This window comes from Balaenoptera acutorostrata, chromosome X, assembly GCF_949987535.1.
Source record: "Balaenoptera acutorostrata chromosome X, mBalAcu1.1, whole genome shotgun sequence".
NCBI classification, from domain to species: domain Eukaryota; kingdom Metazoa; phylum Chordata; class Mammalia; order Artiodactyla; family Balaenopteridae; genus Balaenoptera; species Balaenoptera acutorostrata.
Genome location: NC_080085.1, coordinates 17,012,667 through 17,040,120, shown reverse-complemented (window position 1 = coordinate 17,040,120; position 27,454 = coordinate 17,012,667). Strand labels below are relative to the sequence as shown.

Below are 27,454 nucleotides of genomic sequence, written 5' to 3'. Positions count from 1 at the left end.
GTTGTGTTAGTTTCAGGTATACAGCAAAGTGATTCAGTTATACATATATATATTCATTCTTTTTTAGATTTTTTTTCTTTTTTAAAATCTTACTAAATTTATTTTTATTTTATTTTTTTTAACATCCTTATTGGAGTATAATTGCTTTACAATGTTGTGTTAGTTTCTGCTGTATAACAAAGTGTGACTCATCATTTAGTATGAACAATATAGAGGTTTGTTAATCGCCAACACTATAAGATACAGAGATGTTGGTATAAGTTCAGTATTTTTTTAATCTCTGAATTGTTATCACTGTCTTTACCCTTTTGTCTTTTTTTAATAAAAAAAAACAACACAAACATGCTCACATACACAGAATTAAACCCATCTTTGCCCACAGAGCACAGGCTTAAATGGCGGCTTCTTTGTTCCTCTTAGTGAATGGAGGCCTGAGCAGGGTCTTAGCCACAGTCGCTGTTGCTCTCGCAGCCCGATCACTGCCTGCCTTTGTCAGCTCCTGGTGCAAATCCCAGCCCTCGCCGTAAGCAGCTGGCAGCCAGGGCCAAGTCTCAGACCCCTCTAGCTCGGTCTCCTCAGCCCAAAACAGAGGTGGTCATAGGAGTTAAAGGAGGTGACTTCCGCAAGTGCCAGCAAAGCACCTAGCACAGAGTAGTCGCTCAGAAATGTTAGCTTCCCTTCAGTGACTTCAGCTGCCCCTGGCTGAAGCAATGTCAAGAGAGAGCTACCCAGGAAGGATTATGGCACAGAGTGTAGAGACCAAGAGAAAAGCCACAGTGCGTTGGGCTGTTTCAGTGACGGGGCGGATCTCTCCTTTCCCAGCCTGGGTATTTGTCGTGAGTGCTGGACTCGCCCCTTTTCTTCCCATCCTCCCTTCCTTGACTCAACAGCTTCTCTCTTTTCTCCCTGCTCTCTCCCTTTCCACTCCTGACCTCCTGCGGGATTGCTGATTGCAGGGAATGTGTGTCACTGCCGTTTCCAGGAAGGGGTGCTGTGAAGTCACAGGAGACGCTTCCTGAGCCTCTGCCACACCTGACAGTGTCACACGGGTCCACCTTTGAGGGACCCGTGTGACAGATGAGGGGATGGCATGCCAGATGATTGGTCCTGATGCAGCTGACTCGTTAGTGGCTGTGCTTCGGACAGTTTCCTGTTTGCTTTGTGTGCTCCCTTTCACCCCTGGTGTGGTGGTGGTGGGGAGTGGGGCAGGCTGCCTGCCCGTGGTCAGCACAAACACACATCGAGCCTGCGCCCCTCTTCTCCCCAGACACGGCAGGGCAGGGCTGAGAGCTGGGCCTCCCATGGGTGTAGAGCAACCGGAGGAAGCAATGGGCTCCCTCCACCACCTGCTCCTGCCCTCTGAGCCCCCGGGGACCCAGGTGGAGCTTAGGGACTCTCCCCATGCAGGCTGGCCTGTTAACCACCTCATCATCAGTGCTCTGCTAATGCAGAGGTCCGATTGGCATTCTCATGGGTGGTCTTTGGAGAGGACAGATAGGTCTCTGCTGCGGGAGCCCTTTCCAAAGGAAAGCCTTTGCATTTGCCCCCATGGTTCGCTGGAGATCTTTGGGAGGGCTGCTGCCTGCTTGGCACATGGCTGTGGAGACTCTCCATCCTCTTCTCAGTGCCAGATTTAAGTCCTTTTTGTCAGGGCCTGTCTCTGTCAACCAGGGAGAAGCCTCTGCAGGAAGATGGTTCATTCCATTTTGCTTCTGTAGCTTGTTGGAAAGTGTTTGCGTTGCCCACAAACTCCTGCCTCTCTGGCTCTGATATTAGGAGCTCATAAAAGGCCTGTTGACTCCTCACCTCCCCAGCAGCGCTGCCCTGGCTCCATGTGCCTAGGACTGTTTCCATGACGTCGCTCTTGGTAACGCCTCTCATCTGTGTGGGTGAGCCCGACTCGGCCTGGAGGCCTCCCCTCCGCCAACACAGAAGTGGGCTTCACAGCCGGCCTAGCTCCCAGAGCTGTCGAGGGCTGGAAGCTGGTCAGGCCTGTCCTTGGGAAGGGGGAGTCCAGTGTCCAGTTGACACTCTGACCGTGAGCTCGTTTTCTCGCTGGAGGCCGCCTTCTCCTACAGGTGGGTTCTTCCAATCTTCACATGCCACACAGCTCCCAAGAATCAAGCTTCTGGAACAAGCTTTTGTCATCTGCCTGGGTTAAGGCTGACAGCACAATGCGCTCACCCCTTCTCCACTCAGGGAAGTATAGCTTCATGACTAGGGGCCCTGGAAAATGGTATTTGGTGAAGCCACCTCTATGTTCCTCATGCTAAACAGAAAACCAGGAAAGACCTCTTTCAAAGAGTACCTTCATCTCTGTAAGTTACTTGAACAGATCACAACTTCTCATAATCTTCTTGCTTGATACCTAACAAAACCCACCAGGCTGAGTGTAAAAATGAGAACTTTCTGAACTCAACTAAGCAAAAACTTCACTAAGCTGAGCGCTGACTGCTCTCAGAGGGCATTGGCTGGCATGGGGCATGGTGATTACGTGGCTTTCTGGCCAGATGTGGACGTGTTTGCAGGGAGAAGGGCCCTCCACGGAGCCCTGCTTAGGACCATTTGGGGGCTTGTCCCCATGCTGTCATCCCCAGAACACATGTAGTAAGGGCAGTGGAAAAGGCACAGTCAGCCCTCCACTCCTGCCTGAGACAGTTGTCTGGGTAACAGTGGCCAGGCCAAGCCCTGCTGGAGGCCTTTCATACTGCTCGGCCAGCTCAGTGCGTCACCTTGGTCATGGATCTCCTCTAAGTTCATCCAGGCAGGTCTAGGGCCAGAGCTCAAGGGGTCAAGGGTGAGTTGCCCTCATTCCTTCCTTCCACTAAGCCCCACCCAATAGAGGACATTGTAGGGACAATAATCTGCGTTGCCCTTTCCCCATCCTCTGTTGATCATCAGATGATCCTCAGGAGAGCCAGAACTTGGCAGGAATTGCAGTATGCAGTATGCAGCTGTGATATTTATTAATACCGTTCTTCTGATGTGATTGAACTTTCTCGCACACGCTCTCTCGTGCTCAGCCCTTCCTCTAACCAGTGGTTCTCAGCACCATCCCAGCACCAGCAGCACCCGCATCTCCTGGGAACTTACAAGAAATGCATTGTCAGCACATTCACCTCAGACCTGCTGACTCAGAAACTCTGGGGGTGGGGCTCAGCAACTGGTGATTTAACAAACCCTCCAGGTGATTCTGATGCAGACTCACTCACATTTGAGAACCACTGCTCTAAACTGCCATGTTAACAATCCTCCTCTTCAAACTTGGGTTCAGTTAGCATTGGTTAAGGACTTACTATGCTAGTTGTTATCTTGTAGACTTGAATGATCTGTAATATAGGTAATATCATACCCATTTTATAGACAAGGGAACCGATGCCCAAAGATGACATTAAACGATTAACTCAGGGTCATGGGGCTAAGAAGCAGGCAGAAGTGGGATTTGAATTCATATCTGCTGTTTCCAAACTAGGATTCTTTGCATTCCATCACATGAAGGAACAGAAAGAGATACACACACATGCTAGGTAATATGGGACTATATGGGACTAACCTCTAATAAGAGTAAAGTGAACCAGTTTTGGTTTTGACATGTTTGAAACATCTGATTCTGACAGCTTGGGTTTTATAAGTCCCCTTACCATAGAGCTTGGTTACCACCTATTTTTAATCATCTCTCCAAAAGTGGGTGACACAGAGTGACTGTGTCTTCTCGCAGGGATAGCGTCATTTTCGTAAGTCTACGTACAGTTCAAAGGAGTAAATCTCTAATGGTAGAATTTGGAGCAGCTCAGTGGGTTGGGGGTAGATGACAGAGGTATTTTTTCTAAAGGTTACCGAAAGGCTCAGGAGTAGGTCTGGCTTTGGATGAACATTCCCTTAAAATTATGCCTCTATGTACAGTTCAAAGGAATAAATCTCTAATGGTAGAATTTGGAGCAGCTCAGTGGGTTGGGGGTAGATGACAGAGGTATTTTTTCTAAAGGTAACCGAAAGGCTCTGGAGTAGGTCTGGCTTTGGATGAACATTCCCTTAAAATTATGCCCCTAGATAGCTATTCAGTGATACGGTTGGCTGTGAGTCTTGGTGTTCTTTGTTCTCATTGTCTCCTAGTAGATGAAGGACTTTTTTTTTTTATAAATTTATTTTTTATTTATTTATTTTTGGCTGCATTGGGACTTCATTGCTGTGAGCAGGCTTTCTCTAGTTGCGGTGAGCTGGGGCTACTCTTCATTGCGGTGCGGGGGCTTCTCATTGCAGTGGCTTCTCTTGTTGCGTGCAGAGCATGGGCTCTAGGCACACGGGCTTCAGTAGCTGTGACACGCGGGCTCAGTAGTTGTGGCTCGCGGGCTCTAGAGCGCAGGCTCAGTAGTTGTGGCGCACAGGCTTAGTTGCTTTGTGGCATGTGAGATCCTCCCGGACCAGGGCTCGAACCCATGTACCCTGCATTGGCAGGCGGATCCTTAACCACTGCGCCAGCAGGGAAGCCCAAGGACTGTCTTGTGAGGTCTTTCTGGCAGGTAGGCAATATCCCATAACCCACTCAATACTAAATTCACTCTGAGGTGAAAGATTTCAACACTTAAATTAGGTCATTGGTGGGAGGGAGGGGATGAGGGAGGGGATATGGGGATATATGTATACATATATCTGATTCACTTTGTTGTACAGCAGAAGCTAATAAAACATTGTAAAGCAATTATACTCCAATAAAGATATAAAAAAATTAGGTCATTGGTTAAATAATTGATGTTAAATCCATATAAAGGAATACTATCGAGCCCCAGTGTTGAGTGATCAGACTTCAGTCCTCAAATAGTCAAGAAGTTCTAGTTCCTCCAAGCCCTCATCTTTTCTCAGACAAACCGCTGGGGCTGGCTGTCAGAATTTAATGGGCCAGGGTCTTGAGAACAGGATTCTGCCAGGAAATGCACACTCATTGTAGAGTCTCAGCCAAAAACTAGAGCGCAGTTAATAGCAAATACAAATCTGAGACTTACAGGAGGAAAGAAATCCCCTTTCTGCTCACAGGTCCCTGGAGAAGCTGTCTTTTAGCAAAGTGCTATTCGGAGAAAAATTATGCAGAGGAGGCTGAGATGTGGAGAATGCTCACCTCATCCCTCTGGTGTGGACAAAAGGGACAGATCCAGGCACCTCCTAAGTGACCTTTCTGTGTTTCTAGTGAGTGAAATAAAGGAGCCTTTCCCCAATCCTTAAGTCACGGTCACTCAGTTGGTGCTGCCCTAAATTAATTTTGCTTGCTTGTTTATTTAAGCCATGAGAAAATAGTATCTTTTTGTTTTGAAGTTGGGCTAGGATTAGCCCAGTTCCAGGAGCACCTCAGGGTGGGGTTTTATGAGGGTGAAAAGGTGTCCGTGTGACCGCTTACCCTGTGGGCCTTCTCCAGTGGAGGCAGGGAGCGGATTTGGTATTTGCAGTGTCATTGAGGTGGTGCGGAGCTCAGAATTAGGACAGCTTCACTCCAGTGCCAGGGAAAGACTTGCCAGCAGTCAGGCCCAACTTTATGAAAAGAACAATTTGGTTAATGCAGGGGCATGCTTTTGATAAATGCTCTGTTAGGAGAGAAGCCTGGTTGTTGCTTTTCTCTTCTGGCTAAAAACTGTTTAGTTCTTCCTCCCCCACCCCCACCCCCCGACACCGTCTAACTCTGAGAATGCATAGATGCTTGATTTTGTGGACACCAGTTTCTCTACTTTTGTCTCTTGTATTTTGAAATATGCAGTATTATCCCCAGATACTACGTAGCAGAAAAGAGTTATAATGTAGAGAACAATTAATTCCCCTTTAAGAAGTTCTAAGAGGAAAATGGGACTTTGCAAAATGGACTTCAGAGTCATGGTGTATCCCCCCAAAAAGTTATGCTTAAGGCTATTAAAATTCAAATTATATTTCAGTTTACTCAAATCATAGTCCTTGATGCTTGTCAACAAGAGAGGATGCAGTTGGTTCTAGAGCACAATTCCAGTTCTACTGGATGGGACAGGCCTCAAGGAGTTAATGCTTGTCTGGCATTATTCTTAAACAAATCAAGGCCTGGCTGCGGCAGCAGCCTCTCCCGTGGGAGGGGAGAGGTGCTGGGGCTGGGAGCCAGCACTAGCCGCCTTGTTTACTCCCCACCCACTGAGAAGGCGCTGGTGTGGTGGGGAGAGCACGCGAGCCTGGGTTTTGGATGCTGAGCGGAGAGCCCCGTCTGGTGACTCACCCCCCGCGCGGAGGTGCAGCAGTGCCGCGGGGCTGGGTGGTTAATCTTGCTGTCTCTTGCGTGAACGGCAGGAGCGGCTCGAGGCGATGATGCGCAGGTCCCTGGAGCGCACACAGCAGCTGGAGCTGAAGAAGAAGTGCTCGTGGGGAGCCTCACTGGCCGCGGGGCCCGGAGGACGCGATGGTGAGTGAAGGGCTGTCCCTGCATCGCAGGGCCCGGTGGGGAGATCTTGGGGCAGGAGGGGGATCACAGGCAGACTGGCGCCCGCAGGATCTGGGGGATGCTTTGTACCGATCTGCAGGTACCTTTTTCGGATGTGGTGTTTAAAGCTGCCAAGCTTCCTGTGTATGCATTTCTTGCGAAGGGGATCTGTTCATTCTTCTTGCTCACAAACAGCAGTTGATACAGTAACTGGGCTTTGAGGTAAAACAAAAGAAAAACAAAGAAAATGAATGTAGAGCCTGGTTAACCGGATCCACCTAGCAAGCCCAGAGGTAACCTGATTTCAGGGAAGGTCAATGGCAGTAGGCTCAGTCATGGCTGCAGCATGACGGGGAAAAGGCTGAGCAGCAGTAACCCCCTAAAAGGGGCTGGGGTTCTTCCCTCCACATTATTTATTTCTGTTGCTCTTTCAGTTTTGTTTTAAGGTGACTTATTTATTTCATTATCCAGTTCATACTCATCTTTAAATTTTCAAATGTTTAATGTATGGATTGTTACTAGTCCCTGGGTGGTTTTGCCCTCTTTTTAGTGTCTTTTCTGTGTCTGCCATTCTATTATGCAGGAGCTGTATACCAGCTCTTTCTGAGAGCAAATGGGTTTACATGAGTGGTACAGTTTCTTGACTTTGCTGTATTGTGCTTTTAACCTTTTGTCAGTGAATATACTTTTTTTTCTTTTTTTCTTTGAGACGTCAACAGCCCATCTCAGTTACTTTTTCTAATTTCCTAATAGAAACTAGAGTCAACCAGAAATTGGGACTTTTTTCTTTTACCTGTCTTTGCTCTGATTTTTTTTTTTTTGCTGTGTAGGTGAATCAGGAAATACCCCACCCCCTCCTCTAGGTTTAGCAGCCAGCACCCTCCCTCCGGACCCAGGGACCACTGCCGCCGCTGCTGAGTCCACCAACGGTATATCCCAGCATCACTGTGCCGTGGCATTTTGTGATGACTGTCCCGGTCACCCTCCTCCATCACTGTGTCTGTCTCAAGCACTTTTACAATTGATTTCTTAGTCTGACCCCTTAGAACTTTTTTCTAGAAAGTGAATGACATGCCCATATTTCTTTGTTCGTCATCGTGGAGCGTGCATGCCTTACATCCTAGTACCCTGGAGACATTTCATCCTTAGCTCACTAACTTCTGCCTTGACAGTCTTGTCAGTGTTTGACTTCTGTGCATTTAGATCTTCAGCGCTCTCATGTATCATTGGTTTTTAGGCATTAAGTAGTAGGGTATTTCAATCACTTCTGGTTACCAGAACCTATAATTACACGGAGTTTTGGGTATCAATGTGATGGATTCCTGGAGAGGTGTTTGAGTTTACCAGTACTAACACTGTGAATCCAAACAAGGAGATAAATTGGCTTTGTTCTTGATTTCCTCTCTCTGATAGGCTCTCTGTTTTGTATACAGGCCCGGGAAATTCTTAGGGTCTAGGTCAAGAATAGAACTAGCAAAACCTTGCTCCCATTTAATAGGGACTTTAGAAATTCAACCCATCTTTGACTGGTAAAGAAAAAACAAGATGTAAAAGGGATACAATATTTCCCAGCCACCCAGAAGGTCAAATTATAGCAGTAGGAATAAATATCCTTGGTCTCCAGCGTTTCTTTGACAAAGAATAATTTTTATTGGTGTTGCTGAGTAGCAGAGACTTTGCCGCCTGGGCCACGTTCACTGTCATATGGGCACTGGCCTTCCCCCAACAGAGAGGGGCAGGTAGAGTTGATAATGACACCTTGGGAATCGTACCCAGGGCCCTGGGACAGGGTGAGGTGAGTGTGGTACTCGACTGGAGCACTTAGTCTAAGGGAGTGGCAGAAATCTCAGTAATCAAGATAAAAGAATATTTTAATCAAAATGAATGAAGAACAATCTATGATGAACAAAATATTGAATTTGCAAAGACCAGTACCATGCTGAGCCATGTCGGAGCCTGAGGCAAAAGGGGAAATGTGTACCCCTAGAGACATGGTTTTATGTAATTTCTAGTGGTGATTTTTCCCAGAACATTAAAATACTCAAACTGAAACGTTGAAAAGTAGGTGTATTAAAGCTCATACCGTTTTAAGTTTAAATATTTTATTTATACCCAAACAGACTGTATTATAATTTTACTTCAGTCTAAGTTATTTAAAAATTATTTAGGGTCATCACTTGGTCAGGAGAAATTGTCAAACATGACACTTCTCTCATTTGAAAACAAGATGAGTAGAAGAGTAGATTTTGAAAATATTATTGATGAGTTTGCTTCCTTTAGAGCCGGGGCCACACATCTTTCCTTTTGCCTCAAGCTCAGATATGGCTTGGCTGGCACTGTGAGCACCTCTCGGGTTGCCGCAGTCGTTTCACTTAGAAGCCCGTCTAAAGTAACGGTGGGAAATTAAGAGTACCAAACCCAGGACCACATTTTAAAATCCTAACCGTAAACAGTCATAGCCTTTGAGAAAGGGCCATTGTGACCCCATGTCTTGATAAAAGGAAGAAACCAACTGCTAAAGGTTGTTCTGCTTTAAATACAGCTCCTTGCTTTACAAATTACTTCTCTCTGCAACCTGAGCTCTAGATAACCTCAGAAAAAGTCCGGTTTCAGCTCACCCAGTCTCAGTCAGATCGTAGAACATTTTGCAGTGGTGCTTTGTCTCTGGGTCCAGGTTGGTTTTGTTTTTGTGTGGTCTGAATTTACTTAAAAGTCCCTGGACACAAGGAAGTGGTTGACTGGTGGGATTAACAGGGCTTTAGTTGAACAGTTGAGTGAGGCTGAACATTTGGAGTCAAAGAGAAACACAAAGTTGAGCAATAGAAGAGAAGAACTTGCTTCAGATGGATGGCTGCTGTGGCCCGGGCATTCCCAGACGTGCCAAGTGGAGGGCAGGGAGCTGGAAGCAGTGTGCTGTGCTACAGTGGTTTTGGAGGCGTGTGGATGAGGACAGGAAGACACTTTGGGAAATGTGTTTCTTAGTCTAGAGTGGTGTGAATACCAATGTCTTTAATGCATTTCTCTGCAGCATGTGACAAACTTTCAACATCAACCATGAATTTGCCAAAGCAGACGGAGCCTCCCATGAGTAAGCGCCTGTCTTCATCCACCGCGACAATGTCCTATTCCCCAGACCGAGGCAAGTGAACGTGTAGACCTGGTCTGTCCAGTTTTCTTCTTTCTAGCGTGAGCGTGTTAACGTCGGTCTTTGGGAGAGCCCCTCTTGAGCCTTCTGCAAATAGCCCCATTCTCCTAGCCTTGCGATCTGTGCGTGGGAGCCCCAGGGCCTCACTAATGGGACTTTGGAATGTGGCAACGCGCTCTTCACAACCAGGTCATTGTTGAATAGGGACAGGAGTTAATGCTATGCTCTCAGTCTGAAAGAGACTTCCATTTTCCACAGTGCATGTAGGCGTTATCCTGGCCTGGGGTTAATTGACCAGTGGGCAGATGTGATTGTTAAAAAAGTAACTGCCCAGTTATTGGTGCGATATTGTTGATTAGCCAGAAACGGCGGGATTGATGAGGCAGAGGTACGTGGGAGACTTAGATGAGTGAAAAAAATGGGGCTCTGCTCTTGTCTGTGGTTTGTAAGCCTGCCCGTTTCTCTTTTGAAAACAGAAGTTCAGAACTAATACGAAATCTTTAAAAGGGCAAAAGGATGGGTGGCCTTTTCTGGCGCTCTGTCTTGAGGTGAGAGATGGTATGTATAGGACGGGTGCCAGTTCCAGAAACTGAATAGATATAAAATCACCCATGTTCTAATGGAGGCTCAGAGAAGACACTAAAAGTCTGAATTGCTACCTTTCAGAGTTTGTAGGTTAAGGAAGGGAGGGAAGCTCTCCATGCATTAAATGCGTATCTTAAAGCATCACTGAAGAAGTGTCAGGTGCCAGTAGAGTACATAACTCATCGAGTCATCACCAGGGGGTGAGCAGGAGGGTGTTTGTGACTCTGAAGAGGCCAGTGTGCGTTCTTGGTTTTTTTCCACTGGCTTTGACCTTGCGCCTCCAGCACAGAGGTCTGTCATGTGTGGCAGAGACCCCAGAAGTGTCAGTGTCCATGCTCTCTGATGCAGTTCATGGGTAAGCACTGGAAACCTTGAATTAACTAGGAGCTGGATGAGAGAACATCTACATGCTTTTAATTCTGTACAGCTGTTCCATTTGTGAGTATATCCCATAGGTTTTCATTAATTCATATGGTTACAAGTTGATGTTAAATTCATATTTGCATTGATTAATGTGTAAAGATAATCAGTATGTTATTATATATTTTTGGCAACTGAATTATCTGCTTGTGGATTATTAATTGAAAATTTGAAATTCCCAAGCCATTTACTGGCTAGTGGATACCCAAGGAAGACGAAGTCATTGAAAAGTTAATCCATTATCTTATAATATGTTCCGAAACCATCAAAATAACATTTCAGTCACTGAATTTTAGATTATGGATACTACTACTTCCATTAAAGCTGATAATTAGTTGGCTATTTTTTTTTTAATGTTTCTTATTTAACTTTTGCCCTTACTTGCGTGGGAAAAGTATGAAAGGATGCATATTTCTACATTAACAAAATCAGTGTGTTATGAAATATTTCCTAACAGAGGGCCTAAAACAAGTGTTTTGTAGGAGTAATCTTTTTCTCCAATGTTAGATCTACTTGGTGAGTAAATGGTTTCTTGAGTCCCTATGACATCTTGGAATATGGGCTAATTCTCTTCGGGTGGTACAGGTGATACTCTAATTCTGTAATAGCATGTTGAATGAATTCTGGCACCCCAAGAGAAGTAACACACTCTCCCAAGCTCTAAATGACACAGCGTCTGTTTTCTTTTACTATGACGAGCTCCGAAGCCATCCTTTGCTACAATATTTTTTCTTTCCACATTCGTTCTGCCACCCAAAAGTTGATTTGCATCATGCACTGTGTTGTTTTAGGCATTTTATTTTGTTTTGTTTTAATTTTGCTTTTTAAAATTTTCATTTGATTCCGTCCCTCAGCTCATCGCACGCACCTTAGTCCCATGGAAACCTTTCTTGTTATGCGACTGTTGACACCCACACAGGCTTCTTTAGCCAGAAGCAGAAGTGCACTCATGCTCTCTGAGCAAGCCAGTCACTCAGGTAAAAGAGGCCAAGCTGGTGACACTGAGGAAAATGCCCCAAATGGTATTGGTTGGCCTTTGAGTTATTCCTGAATTTTTATATCTTGCTTCACATTTGTTGGCTTCATGAAATGTCTTCTATGGTTAATAACATTTTCTACCCACCAGTGTTTTATTGTTGCTATATTTCTTTTCTTTCAAGTGTCACAGAGGTGAGTAAATTATTTTATGATTGAGGGCATGTGGATTAGGAAAAAAAAAATCCATCTCATGAGCTATGGCGGTTAGTAGACTTTTTTAAATAGATGGTTTGGTAAAGTAGCCTATAAACTGCAATCTCAGAAGTCCCATAACCAGCTCTACCACTTAGTAGCTCTTACCACTTTGGGTGAGTTAATTAACCTCTCTAAGCCTCAGTTTCCTCATCTCTAAAGTGGAGTTATTTTAAATTGTCATGAGGATTAAATGAGATAGCACAATGATGAACACAGTCAGAACAGGTGTCTAGAGCCTCACTACTCAAGGGGTGGTCCATGGACCAACAGCATTGGTATTGCCTGGGAGCTTGTTAGGAGGGTGGACTCTCAGGTCCCGCCAGACCTGCACATTGACGTCCAAGAAACAGTGGGCCACACCATCAAAGCCCTTCCTTGACCAAAGCAGATCAAACCATCATGGCAAGTTTAATGGGGACTAAAAAAAAAAAAAATTAATGGGCACTAGTGTTCCCTGTTTGCAAGTGAGTAATGCCGTGTCCACATTAGGGCATGTCTGGTCTCCGTGTCAGTTCCCAAGATATAGTGCATTCAGTGAGGTAACATATACATGACATATTGTCCTCTACCTAGTTCTACCTGTTTCCAAGTAGTTGTGCTGTTTCTGCAGAGAATATATACAAATGGCCAATAAGCACATGACAAGATGCTGAACATCCTTAGTCATTAGGAAAATGCAAATCAAAACCATAATGAGATACTACTTCCCACTACTAGGATGGCTAAAATTCAAAGAAAAAAAGGATAATACAGTTGACTCTTGAACAATTTAGGGGTTGGGGGTACCAGCCCGCCTCAGTCAAAAATCTGCATATAACTTTATAATCAGCCCTCTGTATACTTGGTTCCCTATCCGCAGATTCAACTAGCCACAAATAGTACCGTAGTATTTACTATTGGATGAAATCTGCGTGTAAGTGGACCCATGTGGTTCAAACCTGTGTTGTTCAAGAGTCAACTGTAATATGTATTGGCGAGGATGTGGGAGAAATTGTAACCTCTATACATTGCTGGTGGGAATGTAGAATGTGCAGCTGCTTTGGAAAACAGTCTGGCAAGTTTTTCAAAATGTTAGCGTTACCACATGAACCAGCAATTCTACTCTTTGGTATAGAGTCAAGGAAATTGAAAACATACACAATGAAGTATACAAGTATTCTCAGCAGCATTCTTCAGATTAGCCACAATGTGGAAACAACCCAGATATCCAACAACAGATGAATGGATAAACAAAATGTGTTTATCCATAAAGTGGAATATTATTCAGCTATAAAAAGGAATGAATTACTGATACATGCTACATGATGAACCTTGAAAACATTATGTTCAGTGAAAGAAGCCAGGCAGAAAATGCCGCAAGTTTTATGATTCCATTTTTATGAAATGTCTGGAATAGACAAATCCAGAGAAACAGTAAATAAGTGGTTACTAGGGACTAGGGGAGGGGGAAGAGGAGTGAGTGCTTAATGGGCACAGGGTTTCTTTTGGGGGTGTTGAAAATGTTCTGGAATTAGACTGTAGTTATGGTTGCACAACCTTGTAAATATACTAAAACCCACTAAATTGTACACCTTTATGATATATGAATTCTATCTCAAACAAATAAACAAAAAATTCCTGGGAAGTAGGAAGTATCCCCATTTTGAGAATGAGAAATGTGTCAGGAGGACCACTCCCAGGATCGATGATTCTCTAGGAGAGCTCAGAGCTATGATTTATTACAGCAAAAAGCTACAGAGCAAAATCAGTGAAGGGAAAGGGTACAAGGAACAAAGTCCAGGGAAGACCGGGCACAGGCTCCCAGCGTCCTCTCCCAGTGGAGTCACACAGGACACGTTCCCCCAGCAATTAATTAGTACATGTATGAAGTGTTGCCAACCACAGAAGCCCATTAGAGACTCAGTGCCCAGAGTTTTCAGTGGGGGCTGGTCACGTGGGCACCCCCTGCCAGGTATGTACCCAAATTCCAAACTCAGAAGGAAAGCAGGTGTTCAGCGTAAGTCATGTTGTTTGTACAAACAGGTTAGGCACAGTGAGCCACTCTTACCAGTTAACGGTGGGAACTCTGCCCAAATCCAAGTTCCCCGATGCCGGGGCCAGCGTGGTAAGCAGGCCTTTCCAGGGAGAGCAGTTAGGCCTGCTGTGTTTTTTCTGTTCTTCTCTGCACCGTTCACCCCCTTGGTCCTTGGCCACGGTGTCTTTACGGCAGAATTATTATCAATAGGAGCTCGTATAGCAGGCTGAGGCCAACCTACCGTGTGGATCTCACTTGTGCCATGTAGGGGTGCTGGACTTAGACAGTTAAGACACAGACCAGTCACTATCAAGGTCTGTCCTAGAAAGCCAGCTGGCTTCCTCTGTAAGTTTCCATATGAACCTCTTCTACCTGGCCTGAGGCATCAATTCAGGCCCAGCCAGCGCTGGGCAGTAAGATGAAGCTGGCCCGAAGCCTTCCAGGGCTGAGGCAGTGTCGTGATGGTACAAGTACAGTCCCCAAGAGCACACGTGTCCCCTGGAAACAGAGTTTATGATGTTCGGGCACCCCACGCAGGACGTGCATTGGGCAGGCAGTCCAGGCTCACAGCATTCCCCCCCCCCTCCCCCGCTCTCAGTCCTCGCTTTCAGAGGCACTGCCTGAGGCGGTCCATTCCAAACAGTTCTGCCAGCGACCCTGGCTTCACCTCCTGCCGAGTGTGGACTTCGTGTGGAGGTGTTGAGCGGGGACTGCGCAGGAGCTGGCCTGCCACTGCCGTCTCACGGTCACGCTGTCACCTGCAATCTGTCTCAATCTGAAGCGCTGGCAGCAGCTTGCAAAGGCAGTGTGGTTTTCCTTCAGCAAGAGGGGAGAGTTCCCAGAAACAGTTCTGGAAGAGAAAGATCGTGAATGCCCTTCCCCTGGCCCTCCCCTGCACCACTCCACGGGGGCTGGGTTTTGTTGTTTTTCTCCATTGTTATCAGCATGCCCCTTTCAATAATCACGACTTTACATTTTCTCAGTCATCCTCTACTCTCACATGGACCTTTCATGTAGAAGGGTTGAATGCAAGAAGGACAAGAGCATTTTTATTTTAAAAAAAAATGTGTCCAACTTAAGCAGAATGACACATCATGCTCAGAAACTAGGACAAAATCCTGAATTTTCAAAATAGGTTTGCATCATCCCCCGTCTCTTCCATCCTCTTCATTTATCCAGTGAGCAGCCTAGAAAAGATCAGTCCCTTTTCGGGGACGGGTGCATTGAACAAGTTGCCTTTCTGAGGTGTGCATAGAGGGAGAAGGGCAAGGGAAGTAGAGTCAGGCTCTCGGTCCGTTGTTAACAAACCGTAGCCAACCTGGAAAGTCAAACACCAGACGTCTTGTCTCGTCAGCAGTGGTGCATCCCCCAGAGGGGGTCGAGCCTGCTCATCGGGGTGGACAGAGGGGACACACTTCCTTGAGTGCCCTTTCCCAACTTGCAGCTCTGGCAGGAATTACAAGTTAGAAATGCAGTCAGGCTCCACATCAGAAGTCGAGAGCCCACCAGCAGCTCCGTGTTGGATGGTCCCATCAGAGAACGAGCCTTTTCCTGTGTGCATTTGTCTGTGACCCGGATGGTCCAGCCAGCATCTGTGATGTTTTCTCAGGTTAGGGCCCCACGGAGGGGTGTTCTGTATCTACAGTGGTTCCGGGTTGATTTTTAAAACTTCAGAAGTGTGTTTCTGTCTGGAGACTGCCTCTCTTTTTACAACTTCCTTTTCCCAGAGGCTCCATTATGCAAAAATCACCAGGTATGGAGACTTGTTCTGGTTCCACTACTCAGAATTGAAATTCCAGCCAAACCACTGGTGGTAAAAAGCAAGGAGGTTGTGTCCCACTTCCACTTGGAGGAGAAAGTGAAAACTAAAGGCATCACCTGGGCTGCCTTCTTTCCCTCACTTAAGCCAGCATGGCCAAAAGCAGCCAGGGGATCGAGCAAGCCAGCACTTGGAGTTCCATGGGTCATCTTCAGATTCCATAGGTATTTCACCTCTCGCAGCAGACAGCAGCTTGGCTGCTGTTTCCTCTGGTGGGGGCTCCATAGCCACCAGGCACCAGAGGGTCGTCACCCTCCACCCCTTTCTCCTTCCTTTTACCAAACAATGCTTTCACTATGCATCAGGGAATCAGGGTCTTTCTCACGATTCCTGCTTCTGACACCAATTGTGTCAGGGGTCCCCAAGACCACCCCGGGTTCAGTGACTCGCTAGGAGGACTCAGAGGACTCAGCATGTGGTGGCGCTCGTAGCTGTGATGTTCCAGCGGAAGGCTGCACAGCACAATCAGCACAGGGAATTGGCGCACGGGCGAGTCCAGAGGACACCAGGTGCAGGTTTCCAAGAGTCCCCTCCCAGTGGAGTCACACAGGATGTGCCTGAGTCCCCCAGCAACGAGCTGCGACAACACTCATGAAATGTTGCCAACCAGGGAGGCTCGTTAGAGACTCAGCACCCAGCACTGGTCACGTAGGCACCCCCTGCCAGGCACATACCACATTCCATACCCAGAGCAAGAAAGCAAGATCAGTCATGTTGTTTGTACAGACAGCTTAGGCACAGTGAGCTACTCATCAGTTAATGGTGAGAACCCTCCTGAAATCCAAGTTTCCAGATGCTTACAAGGGTCAACCTTGTGAACAGGCCCTTCCAAGGACAGCAGTCAGGTCTGCTATGTTAACTCTCTCCTGTACAAGGAAATTGACATTTAGAGAGGTTAAGTCACCTACCCAAGGTGATCCAGCTATTAGGTGATGGTGCTAGGTCCATCTGGCTCCAAAGCCCAGATGTTGAACTCCTGAAATGAACTGGACTCTTGAGCATTGAGTATGGGGGTCTTTTAAGATACGGTCTATTCTGTGTACACTAGAAAAAGTATGGTGGTATTTTGAGAATGTGGATTGCCCGTGTCACGTTTTAACAGAAATGTGGTGTTCTTCCCAACCCTCTGTTCCCCCTACTTTTTCTGTCTATGCTCCCTGTGTCTCTGGGTTTTATACTATAACTCTCTAGTATCCCATGCCTGTCCTCGTGTAGCTCCTGCTGGCCCCCTTAAATCTTCCTACAAGTCTTCTCCCACTCGAAATGCCGAGAAGAAGAAGACGACATCTACATCTGGCGTAGGAGATGCTGGGAAAGGAGCCCCTGCAGGAGCGGAGGCCTCACCGGTAGGTTTATACCCACTCACCCCTCGGGACTGGTTTATCTGACAGTGTGATTACTCCCTGCACTTGACCTGGGGTCTATTTCCATCAATCTCTAGGGCCTGCTCAAGGGGCAGATTTGGTTTAAAATTGCACCCAACCTTTGAAAATCATTTAACTTTTTGCACCCTCCTAAATCTTAGTGCCTTGGAACAGATTCCTAAAGCCCTTGTCCTCGTTATAGCCTGTCCTCCAGAGGACGGGCGTCAGAAGGAATGTTCCCAGTGCCCTTTCTCTGCTTCTTTAAGGATGTCTGATTCTGGGCCAGTCTTGCCTCTACAGGCAACTAGAACTGAAGTTCTAGGTCAACCTTCATCCACAACAGTGGCCTTTAAACCTTTTTGTCGTCATGGTAACACTATCAGTAAGGCAGATGTTGAACAGGTACCCCCGATTGTGTATATTTGTTTAGAAATTATACATGCCATACTACTTTCATTAGTTACACTTGCTATGTAACAAATTACCCCAAACCTTAGCAGCTTAAAGCCAATGTTTATTACCTCACTGGTTCTTTGGGTCAGAAATTGAGGATGGCTTAGCTGGGTGGTTCTGGTTCAGAGTCTCTCATGAGGGTGTGGTCAGGATGGCAGCCAGGGCTGCAGTCGTCAGAAAGCTTGGCTGGGGCTCTTCCAGGACAGCTCACTCACGTGGCCATTGGCAGGAGGCCCCAGTTCCTTACTGCATGGACCTCTCCAGAGAGCTGCTTGAGTGTCCAGATAACATGGCAGCTGGCTTCCCCTAGAGCAAGAGATCAGAGAGAGAGAGAGAGAGACCAAACCCACGGTTGAGGAGAAGGGAACTGAGCTCCACCTGTTAAAGCAAGGAGCATCAAATGACATGTGGACTCATTTTAAACACCACATTACCATTGGGCATTTATTTTATAACACCATATTTATTTTTTTAATCCAGTGTGATCCCAAGGTTCTCACAGGAGAAGTGAATGTTTCAGACCCTAGGGTTTTACTGCTGGGTGGATTCCCGTGGGAGGGGGCTAATGTATGTGGGCATGGGGGCTGCATGAGGATTTGCTGCGGAAAATCACAGTCGGGAGAGAAGGGAACCACCGTTGCAGACTGCCTGCCGCGGGCCAGTCACAGAGGCCCATGTGAGGCAGGCCATGGGGAAGACATAGAGGGATGGAGGGATGGCAGTCCCCGTTAAACTGGGTACACTGTAAGGGTCCCCAGCTCACTGTCTTGCACCCACCTATAGCTTTTTTTAAAAATAGTGATTGTATATCTTTGTACTCATTCCAGCTTCTGTATGTCCAGGACCGTAATCTGGTTCCATTGTTAGCTTTTTGTAAGATAACAAGGAGAAGGCGGTCTTTATGTTTTAAGGCTGAGGTTTTTTATTTTTTTTTTTAACTGAATGACCTAAATATGATGACCCCCTGGTGCTTCTCTGCAAAGATTCCCATTGTGGGAAGCAGTATAGCTCCGTATGGTTCCTTCTGAAAGAAAGCTGTGCATTGCTTCTATCTGGGGTATTTTTAGAAATTGTAGAAGTAATGGCAGTCATGGGCCATGGCCGTCCTATTCTGTGTCCCCTACAGACGGAGAAGACGAAGAGGGGGCCGAGAACAACAACTTCCGTTCCCAGCGTGGGCCTCATGTCCCCTCTGAGAAGATGCGATTTTCCAGCAGGCGTTTCTAAGAGGTCGTCTTCTCCTGTGACACCCAAGTAAGCATCTTTCCCCTTCACCATAGTCGGATGGTTAAAACAGTTTGGGGGGCTCTGTGCCGTGTGCCTCCAGCTCCCCCACGAGGCGTGGCCGGCCCGCTGAGGTGCGCTGTGTATCTTCTAGATAAATGATGTGCTCTTGAGGGCTTTGCTGCCTGGTAAATACTGGACTCTGATTTACCGAGATGAACCATTCGGCGTGTTTTCTTCAGGTCCATTAGTCCCATTCTGCTTTTCTGGCATTCCCCTTCTTTCTCCTTCAGCTGCATCTGGAGTGAAGTGATTGCATTGCGCTTGGGCTCTGGAGCCCCTGTGCTCCACACTCGCTCTCAGACCCTCTCTCGTCTTGTCTCTTTAACAGAGAGGCAATAATAACTTATCAGTCACCATCAGCTGTATGTTTTTTTAATGAAGCCAATGAAAAACTGTGTAACTGGAAAACAAATTTCCACTGTGTGACCACTGACTTAGGTCTTTAAAACATTTTACTGCTAGTAACTGACAAGAACAACTCAGTAAATAACTCATTCCAGCAGTAGAATGGAAACATGTTCAGTAGTATTGAGAGAGAAAGAGAAATATGATTTTAATTTAGAAAAAAGGAAACTCTTTATATAGAGAGAATCATATAAAACTTGTTTGGTGCATCAGTTTGGTTCAGAGAACATAGGCTAATACACAGATTTAATGAACACTTGGGAATTTTTTTTCTTTCCAAAAATTTTTTTAATTTTAATTATTTTTTTATACAGCAGGTTCTTATTAGTCATCAATTTTATACACATCAGTGTATACATGTCAATCCCAATCTCCCAATTCATCTCCCCCCCACCCTTCCCCCTTGGTGTCCATACATTTGTTCTCTACATCTATGTATCAATTTCTGCCCTGCAAACTGGTTCATCTGTACCATTTTTCTAGGTTCCACATACATGCGTTAATATACGATATTTGTTTTTCTCTTTCTGACTTACTTCGCTCTGTATGACAGTCTCTAGATCCATCCACGTCTCAACAAATGACCAAATTTTGTTCCTTTTTATGGCTGAGTAATATTCCATTGTATATATGTACTACATCTTCTTTATCCGTTCGTCTGTCGATGGGCATTTAGGTTGCTTCCATGACCTGGCTATTGTAAATAGTGCTGCAGTGAACATCGGGGTGCATGTGTCTTTTTGAATTATGGTTTTCTCTGGGTATATGCCCAGTAGTGGGATTGCTGGATCATATAGTAATTCTATTTTTAGTTTTTTAAGGAACCTCCATACTGTTCTCCATAGTGGCTGTATCAATTTACATTCCCACCAACAGTGCAAGAGGGTTCCCTTTTCTCCACACCCTCTCCAGCATTTGTTGTTTGTAGATGTTCTGATGATGCCCATTCTAACTGGTGTGAGGTGATACCTCATTGTAGTTTTGATTTGCATTTCTCTAATAATTAGTGATGTTGAGCAGCTTTTCATGTGCTTCTTGGCCATCTGTATGTCTTCTTTGGAGAAATGTCTCTTTAGGTCTTCTGCCCATTTTTGGATGGGGTTGTTTGTTTCTTTAATATTGAGCTGCTTGAGCTGTTTATATATTTTGGAGATTAATCCTTTGTCCGTTGATTCATTTGCAAATATTTTCTCCCATTCTGAGGGTTGTCTTTTCGTCTTGTTTATGGTTTCCTTTGCTGTGCAAAAGCTTTGAAGTTTCATTAGGTCCCATTTGTTTATTTTTGTTTTTATTTCCATTACTCTAGGAGGTGGATCAAAAAAGGTCTTGCTGTGATTCATGTCAAAGAGTGTTTTTCCTATGTTTTCCTCTAAGAGTTTTATAGTGTCTGGTCTTGCATTTAGGTCTCTAATCCATTTTGAGTTTATTTTTGTGTATGGTGTTAAGGAGTGTTCTAATTTCATTCTTTTACATGTAGCTGTCCAGTTTTCCCAGCACCACTTACTGAAGAGACTGTCTTTTCTCCATTGTATATCCTTGCCTCCTTTGTCATAGATTAGCTGACCATAGGTGTGTGGGTTTATCTCTGGGCTTTCTATCTTGTTCCATTGATCTATGTTTCTGTTTTTGTGCCAGTACCATATTGTCTTGATTACTGTAGCTTTGTAGTATAGTCTGAAGTCAGGGAGTCTGATTCCTCCAGCTCCGTTTTTCTCCCTCAAGACTGCTTTGGCTATTTGGAGTCTTTTGTGTCTCCATACAAATTTTAAGATTTTTTGTTCTAGTTCTGTAAAAAATGCCACTGGTAATTTGATAGGGATTGCATTGAATCTGTAGATTGCTTTGGGTAGTAGAGTCATTTTCACAATATTGATTCTTCCAATCCAAGAACATGGTATATCTCTCCATCTGTTGGTATCACCTTTAATTTCTTTCATCAGTGTCTTATAGTTTTCTGCATACAGGTCTTTTGTCTCCTTAGGTAGGTTTATTCCTAGATATTTTATTCTTTTTGTTGCAGTGGTAAATGGGAGTGTTTCCTTAATTTCTCTTTCAGATTTTTCATCATTAGTGTATAGGAATGCAAGAGATTTCTGTGCATTAATTTTGTATCCTTCAACTTTACCAAATTCATTGATTAGCTCTAGTAGTTTTTTGGTGGCATCTTTAGGATTCTCTATGTATAGTATCATGTCATCTGCAAACAGTGACAGTTTTACTTCTTCTTTTCCAATTTGTATTCCTTTTATTTCTTTTTCTTCTCTGATTGCCGTGGCTAGGACTTCCAAAACTGTGTTGAATAATAGTGGTGAGAGTGGACATCCTTGTCTTGTTCCCGATTTTAGAGGAAATGCTTTCAGTTTTTCACCATTGAGAATGATGTTTGCTGTGGGTTTGTCGTATATGGCCTTTATTATGTTGAGGTAAGTTCCCTCTCTGCCCACTTTCTGGAGAGTATTTATCATAAATGGGTGTTGAATTTTGTCAAAAGCTTTTTCTGCATCTATTGAGATGATCATATGGTTTTTATTTTCAATTTGTTAATACGGTGTATCACATTGATTTGCGTATATTGAAGAATCCTTGCATCCCTGGGATAAATCCCACTTGATCATGGTGTATGATCCATTTAATGTGTTGTTGGATTCTGTTTGCTAGTATTTTGTTGAGGATTTTTGCATCTATATTCATCAGTGATATTGGTCTGTAATTTTCTTTTTTTGTAGTATCTTTGTCTGGTTTTAGTATCAGGGTGATGGTGGCCTCATAGAATAAGTTTGGGAGTATTCCTTCCTCCGCAGTTTTTTGGAAGAGTTTGAGAAGGATGAGTGTTAGCTCTTCTCTAAATGTTTGATACAATTCACCTGTGAAGTCCCCCACTATTATTGTGTTACTGTCGATTTCCTCTTTTATAGCTGTTAGCAGTTGCCTTTTGTATTGGGGTGCTCCTGTGTTGGGTGCATATATATTTATAATTGTTATATCTTCTTCTTGGATTGATCCCTTGATCATTATGTAGTGTCCTTCCTTGTCTCTTGTAACATTCTTTATTTTAAAGTCTATTTTATCTGGTATGAGTATTGCTATTCCAGCTTTCTTTTGATTTCCATTTGCATGGAATATCTTTCTCCATCCCCTCACTTTCAGTCTGTATGTGTCCCTAGGTCTGAAGTGGGTCTCTTGTAGACAGCATATATATGGGTCTTGTTTTTGTATCCATTCAGCCAGTCTGTGTCTTTTGGTTGGAGCATTTAATCCATTCACGTTTAAGGTAATTATCGATATGTATGTTCCTATCACCATTTTCTTAATTGTTTTGGGTTTGTTCTTGTAGGTCCTTTTCTTCTCTTGTATTTCCCACTTAGAGAAGTTCTTTTAGCAGTTGTTGTAGAGCTGGTTTGGTGGTGTTGAATTCTCTTAGCTTTTGCTTGTCTGTAAAGCTTTTGATTTCTCCATCGAATCTGAATGCGATCCTTGCCAGCTAGAGTAATCTTGGTTGTAGGTTCTTCCCTTTCATCACTTTAAGTATATCATGCCCCTCCCTTCTGGCTTGTAGAGTTTCTGCTGAGAAATCAGCTGTTAACCTTATGGGAGTTCCCTTGTATGTTATATGTTGTTTTTCCCTTGCTGCTTTCAATAATTTTTCTTTGTCTTTAATTTTTGCCAGTTTGACTACTATGTGTCTCGGCATGTTTCTCCTTGGGTTTATCCTGTATGGGACTCTCTGCGCTTCCTGGACTTGGGTGGCTATTTCCTTTCCCATGTTAGGGAAGTTTTCGACTGTAATCTCTTCAAATATTTTCTCTGGTCCTTTTTCTCTCTCTTCTCCTTCTGGGACCCCTATAATGCGAATGTTGTTGCGTTTAATGTTGTCCCAGAGGTCTCTTAGGCTGTCTTCATTTCTTTTCATTCTTTTTTCTTTTTTCTGTTCTGCAGGAGTGAATTCCACCATTCTGCCTTCCAGATCACTTATCCATTCTTCTGCCTCAGTTGTTCTGCTATTGATTCCTTCTAGTGTAGTTTTCATTTCAGTTATTGTATTGTTCATCTCTGTTTGTTTGTTCTTTAATTCTTCTACATCTTTGTTAAACATTTCTTGCGTCTTCTCGATCTTTGCCTCCATTCTTTTTCCGAGGTCCTGGATCATCTTCACTATCATTATTCTGAATTCTTTTTCTGGAAGGTTGCCTATCTCCACTTTCTTTAGTTGTTTTTCTGGGGTTTTATCTTGTTCCTTCATCTGATACATAGCCCTCTGCCTTTTCATCTTGTTTGTCTTTCTGTGAATGTGGTTCTTGTTCCACAGGCTGCAGGATTGTAGTTCTTCTTGCTTCTGCTGTCTGCCCTCTAACACTTGGGAATTTTTAAAAAATATTTCGAGATGATAGCAGCTCTTATTTCTGATTTGTTGCTTCCTAACAGAGACTCTTTCACTAATATTGTTTTGCTCAGAGATTGCTATGGTTTTTATAAACTACTACTACTGGTTATCGATGTATGTGCCTTCCATAAAGAAAATCTTTCTGTAGCACATTACTGAATTAATAGCGTCTTGGGTTTTTTTTTTTTCCTTAAGTCCATTGCATTCTTTCTGTGCCTATATTGCCTGTCTTTGGTTATGGTATTGCTTTCTTGCAAACTCCAAATCCATTAGGTGAGCTGTGAGGTCTCTGTTTGTCTTTGTCTTATTTCTGAGCCTTCCATCTGCATGTCAGTACTCTGGTGTCAGTTTGGGACATTGACATTAACAGAGAGAAAAACCTATTCATACTGGGGTTTTTCCAGATTCTACCCTCTCTTTCCTGGATCTTGACTCATGGTCCTTGCATCATCATTGTAAATTTCACTGAGGTGAACCAAGAGGGTTGTTGCCCTCTATAGAGATGAGAATTCAGTTTTTGGAAGCAAGCTTGCAGTGGGCTCTGTGCTATTTCTTTGAAGTTGAAAATCTTGAAGGTTGTGATTCAGGAACTATTTTATATTTTAAAGGACATATCATCTGAGTTTTAAAAAGCTCTCTCTGACCAAAGATACTCAAACACAATCCCAGACTTTTAAAAATTCAGTTCAATTTAGAGAAATATTTAGAATTTCTACTCTATCTAGAACAGTAATGGGCACCTAGTAGAAGCTTTATAAGTATTCATGGAATGAATGAATGCAAGTCACTGTGCCAGATGCTCCAGAGAATCCCCAAACGGATGAAAATAGTCTCCACTTGGACGGGCCCCGGAGAGGTGGGAGGGAGATGTGGACCCAGATGAGGACAGTTCCAGGCTTGCTCCAAAGAGAGAGCTGCCCACCTTGAACTGCTCATCCCTCAGGACTCAGTCAGCTGTCCTCCTCTCCAGAGCTAGCCAAAGCTGAATTCGCCCCCTTCACTGTGCTAACAGAACATAGCTGGGTCAGTCATTCGTTCATCAGACACCCATAGAGCACCTACTCTGTGTCCAGTGCTCTTCTCAGCCTTCATGGAGCTTGCCTGACAGTGAACAACAAATATAATATCAGGTGGTGATAAGTGCTGTGAAGAAAAATGAGCCCGGGTCAGATGGCAGAGGATGGTGGAGGGGAGGAGCTACATCGGGTGGTCAGAAAAGGCTTCTCTGAGGAGGTGACTTTTGAGCAGAGCGCCCTGCATGAGGTGAGGGAGCAGGCCGAATTGATCTGTGCCTCACTGTACTTGATTATCTCCTGCTAGGCTGCCCCAAGGGTGGGGGCTGACTCAGTTTATTGTTGCACAGTCTGCGCTCAACATGAGTCTGTGGGACGCTAGCCAGGGGGGAAAGGCGGACCTGGAAGGCAGAGTGGTCTGGGCAGGTCTGGGCAATGCTGGGGCCAAACCTACCTGAGAACTCAGGCCCTTTGCCTCCTCGTTCCTTCTGGGACATTCATCAGTTTATTCTCCCTCTGATCAGTTTCTTAAACATTCTCTTTTCTGTGCTGTATATTTCACTTGGGGAATTTTTAAACGATGAGGGATGCTGGTTTCTGTACCATGCTGCACGGTATTCCTGCCACTTTCAACAAAGAGAAATTAATGGACTGGCTTTTATTTTTAGAGCCCCATACATGTTGTCTCTAACACAGGCAGGGAAAATAGCACACACTAACACAGCTGGACTGCCTGTGTACTGTCAAACTCCAGAATCCTTCTCTCTTTATGAGGTGCCCTGGCAATAGAAGTTGCTCGGGCACCTCTAAATCAGAATTACCAAGTTGAGAGGTCTAAGGAATAGCAAACGTTTCTTGATTTTTAAAATGTTCTGAAAGAAATTTAGTTTCTCCCTGGGGTGAAAATTAGCGGCTGAACCACACTGGGTATGGGCCAGGTCTGAGAAATGCGGAAAGTCAAGTAGACTGTAAGTATATTCTGAAAATCCAACCAAACTGTACAGCAGTGAAAAAGAGTGGATTGCAGCTGCCTGCAACCAGTGGGTGGATCTCAGGAACGTAGTGTCGAGAAGGAAGTTGTAGAAGAATGTCAGCAGTTTGATTCCATGTATACTGAGTTCCTAGATGTTGCAAAACCAGTGTGTTTTTAAGAATATAAATGTGGTAAAATGATTTTAAGAAAATGGCAAACATAAAATGCAGAGTGATGATGGCCTCTGAGTGGGAAGTTGGGGATGGGCTCAGGGAGGGGCACATGGAAGATCCTGGCATAGTATGTCTTTCCCTTGAGCTAGTTGGTGCATGTGTGAACATTTGTTTTATCATTCTTCATACCTTTCGTATTTTATAAATATTCTTTTGTATACTCAATATTAAAGAAAGATGAAAAAGAAACACTTGGTTTTTAAAATAGTGTCACACAAAATAAGCCCCAAGCAAAGTGGCATTTTCAACTTTCCCTCTGTGCAGACCAAGTGTGTGATCTTTAAAGCGCACTGGAAGTGACGTGGCTTTGAATGGCCTGGGGCGGGGGTCTAGCCACTTTGAACGCCCATCCAGAAACCCAGACGGGCCATGTGATGAATGGCTCTGACAGCACATTGTTCCCCTCCCGGATCTCAGATCAATTAAGTCACTGTAGGCGGCTGTGCATATTAATGGCTTTGCTCTTTTAAGTGTTCAAGTTTATTTTCATTGTTGTTTGGCATTGTCCGGTACTTGTATGGGTTTTAAAAAACTAGCTTCAGCAAGACTCTCAAAGATGTGGATGGAGCATATCTTTCTTCTTGTAACCTAGAGAAAGGAAATCAAGTGTGGTCAAGTGCATTTACCCAGCCTGTCTCTGCCCTCTGTGTGTAGGTGCTGCCTGTACCCCTAGTTCTTCAGTGTGAAATGTTCTCTCATGGTTTCAGGTTCTTAGAAATGTATTCTAAGTTAGTTTGGTCTTTATGATGGGGAATGTGTCCGTTATCCCTTGCTGCTGTAATAGACTCTCTAAAATTTAGTAGCATAAAACGATTTGTTATTAATTCTCACAGCTCTGTGACTTGGGCTTACCGGGAGGGTCTCTCTTAGGGTCTTTTGTGTGGTGGTTCTGTGGGTTGACATGGGCTCACTGGGAAGTTCTCACCTCTGGGGTCTTCCGTGCAATTACAGTTCAATGTCATCTGGTGCTACAGTTAAATTACAACCTAGGGCTCGACTAATCTTAAGGTCCAAGATGGCCCATTAAGGATGATGGCCCATTAACCCCAGTTAAGGACTATGCCCCGAATTGGCACAGTGTTCCTTCTCTGCTGTACTGTCTTGGTCAAAGCCATGAGACCACCTCAGAGTCAATGGGATGGAAAAATAAACTCAAGAAGATCATGTGGGATGGGAGGAGATATTATTGTGGCCATCTTTAGAAAATATAAGCTGCCAAAGATAATGACTTTCAGAGATAGCTTACCTGAGATCAATTTTGTATCAGGAATCTAGGTTAATTTCATTTTATCATGCGTTAGAAACAAAACAGACAGTCCACATGAGGGAAGAAATTAAGGCGAAGTTGTATGGATGGCCCCAAATAAGCACCTCCCTCTCAGAATCACAGGCTCCTGGAGCCAGCCTATTTCTCTGGTGGTTGAGGACATTTAATCAATCCTTGCCGAGCACCATTCTCATAGGCTTCTCTGTAGATGGGTGGCATGGTTTTCCCTGCCCACAGATGAGCATCTGCAGTGGATCAGGGCTCCCTGCAGTGACAATTTAACTATTGTTTGTGTTACCACCATCCTTCTCAAATAGGCTTTTACATTCTTACCTGAAAATTTTCTTGAAAAGGATAATTGAAAATGTTAAGTTATACCCCTCCTCACAGCCATACTTATCTGCTCACCCAGTCCTTGTCCTGTATTTGTCCGTCTTA

The 27,454-nt window shown here is 44.5% G+C and overlaps 1 protein-coding gene across 17 annotated transcripts in view; it reads left to right on the top strand.

Annotated features, from left to right (window-relative positions):
• MAP7D2 (MAP7 domain containing 2) overlaps window positions 1-27,454 on the top strand; it is a 116,921-nt gene that overhangs the window by 64,507 nt on the left and 24,960 nt on the right. For 5 of the 17 annotated variants that reach the window (XM_057538737.1, XM_057538721.1, XM_057538733.1 and 2 more), the window contains exons 4-9: window positions 6,295-6,406; window positions 7,255-7,353; window positions 9,453-9,563; window positions 11,429-11,551; window positions 16,832-16,986; window positions 18,584-18,711. In XM_057538737.1, coding sequence (XP_057394720.1) covers window positions 6,295-6,406; window positions 7,255-7,353; window positions 9,453-9,563; window positions 11,429-11,551; window positions 16,832-16,986; window positions 18,584-18,711 — 728 coding nt within the window. The remainder of the gene's footprint in view (window positions 1-6,294; window positions 6,407-7,254; window positions 7,354-9,452; window positions 9,564-11,428; window positions 11,552-16,831; window positions 16,987-18,583; window positions 18,712-27,454) is intronic. The other 12 variants (XM_057538723.1, XM_057538722.1, XM_057538727.1 and 9 more) reach the window with 12 other exon arrangements.